This window comes from Asparagus officinalis, chromosome 7 (assembly GCF_001876935.1).
Source record: "Asparagus officinalis chromosome 7, Aspof.V1, whole genome shotgun sequence".
NCBI lineage: Eukaryota > Viridiplantae > Streptophyta > Magnoliopsida > Asparagales > Asparagaceae > Asparagus > Asparagus officinalis.
The window spans coordinates 25,678,691-25,680,808 of NC_033800.1; the positions used below are offsets into that span (position 1 = coordinate 25,678,691).

Sequence of the window (2,118 nt, forward strand, 5' to 3'; positions counted from 1 at the left end):
AATTAATATTATTAACATAGAGACTTATTCTGTTAATATTGACAAAAAAAAAGTCTTTACTACCAAATTCGAGAAAACAATTTAATATCATGTTAGGTACCGTCGGGTTGCGGTTTCATTTCTTTTAATAAGGCTGAGAGGATTCAAATGAGTATTCAAATAAGATGTTCATAATTTTCTTTCTTTTCTTTTTTTTTTCCCTTCCCTAATGTGGATCAAACTCTGGTCAAGTGCGAGCCTACCTGTTGAATGTGTGGCAGTGGCCATTGTTAGTGAGCAGAGGACCAAGGAACTGAAAGAGGAACACTGTTCCACTTGGCAACAGCTTAATAAGATCTCCAACCCCTTTGAACACCTTATCTCCCATAGTTTCTGATTTGTCGCCCTTCATCGATTTTCTCATTGATGGTATTTGATGCCTCTGATCTCAATCCCCTGTGAACTTCGGTGCACAAACAGAAGAGTTTCTAGTCTCTTTATATAGGGAGTTTTTTGGTTCCTTGCAAGTTTGAATTTAGTGTGGCTTTGCTTAGACTCACAGGCTTGTGTGGGTCTTGTTTTGGCTTGCAATTTTTCAAAGGAGATGAGTCCTTGTTCGGACTTCAGGATTTTGTTTGTTGCGTTCCTTTAAAGGAGTCATGCAAGAGAGCAAGTAGCAGATTATGTGAAGCAATAAAAAGGGTTAATTAGCTAGAATCTGATTTGGGTACCTTTTAGGCCATCTAGTGGATGATTAATAGTGGAAATAAGATGGTTAAAGGAACCTCACCTCATATGCTCATCGCGTGCGCTGACTAACGAAATTTTAATGATCTGAAAATGTTACTTAAAAAAATTTATTATATTAGATGTCTGTTATGTAACACTTATGTTAAATTGGAGGCGTTATTTGTAGCCACTACAAGAAAATGCATCTTCGGCAACGACAAAAAGTCATTGCAATAAAGGAAAAGTCCATTAGCTACTTATTTTACGCAACAACTTCTCCTGTTGTTGCTAAATCTTGTTCCCAAACCTCCTACTGTGGGGATTGAGGCTTCTGGATCTTAATTTAACAGGCTAATTGCGGATACAACCCCTTTATCCGCTTGTAATTGTATATCAGCTGTAATTGAATATCGACTGAAGTTTGAATATGGACTGCTCTCATATCATCTTCTCATAATTTATACTCTTAACGACTAGTGCACGGAGGAATTTATTTTTGGTTGCACGCATGAATGAAGAATATGCCTCCATTATGTCTTACATCAAAATTGATCAAAGGAAAAAAATGCACTCTTAGGAACAACATAACACAAACCTTGATTATTTTCAGAACATATGGCCAAATTCTGTGTGTATCACAAATCAGTGGAGAAGGCTCTCTATATGCAAATGAACCTGCATTTCTATTGAAACACAATTCTTTTATCACACACATATCACCAACGTACATCTGTACAATTTTGTTTATACATGATAAGTTGCAGTTCAACATTACAAAACCAAAGTACCTCATACTGGAATTACAGAAAATACATTCCCAGGTTTTAGTATACAATCTTCCTCAAGAGAATTTGGGCACCGTGTTGAGGCTGTAAAGTGACGAGCAACATAGGAGCATGAACATAAGAGGGTGATATCGTAAATTCAAACCGCTGAAGAATCATGGCAAGAGCAACTTTAGCTTCAGTCATCGCCAGATTCTGACCAATACAAATTGTGGGCCCAATTCCAAAAGGGTAAAAGGCTCCGAGATGGTGCCCTTTGTTTGCAGAGAAGCGTTCTGGATTGAATTCATTAGCATCATTTCCCCAAACTTGTGTATCGTGATGAACAGCGATCGTTGGCATGTAGATGATTGTGCCTGAAGGGATATCAAGCCCTGAGAGCTTGATATTTCTGGTTGTGAGCCTGTTGATCATCACGGCAGGAGAATACAGTCGCAAGGTTTCCTTTAGGATCATTGTTATCTGTTTACACAAATACATTATGAATTCAGAAAGTTATTAGCTGGAAGTCTAAGAATAAAGTCTGAATTTGGAAAATTCAAAGTATTCCACGTTGGGAAGAATTAAAATTGAGTGATGAACTTGAATAAAATATTGGGGTAAATATTTAACAACTCAACCTTTG

At 37.2% G+C, this 2,118-nt stretch overlaps 2 protein-coding genes across 2 annotated transcripts in view; both read right to left on the reverse strand.

Moving 5' to 3' along the window:
• LOC109846862 overlaps window positions 1-480 on the reverse strand; it is a 1,785-nt gene extending 1,305 nt beyond the window's left edge. The window contains exon 1 of the mRNA XM_020416099.1: window positions 243-480. Within this exon, the coding sequence (XP_020271688.1) occupies window positions 243-403 (161 nt within the window). The 5' untranslated portion in view covers window positions 404-480. The remainder of the gene's footprint in view (window positions 1-242) is intronic.
• Window positions 1,342-2,118, reverse strand: part of LOC109850565 (cytochrome P450 734A1) — a 6,940-nt gene continuing 6,163 nt past the window's right edge. The window contains exon 4 of the mRNA XM_020420594.1: window positions 1,342-1,955. Within this exon, the coding sequence (XP_020276183.1) occupies window positions 1,533-1,955 (423 nt within the window). The 3' untranslated portion in view covers window positions 1,342-1,532. The remainder of the gene's footprint in view (window positions 1,956-2,118) is intronic.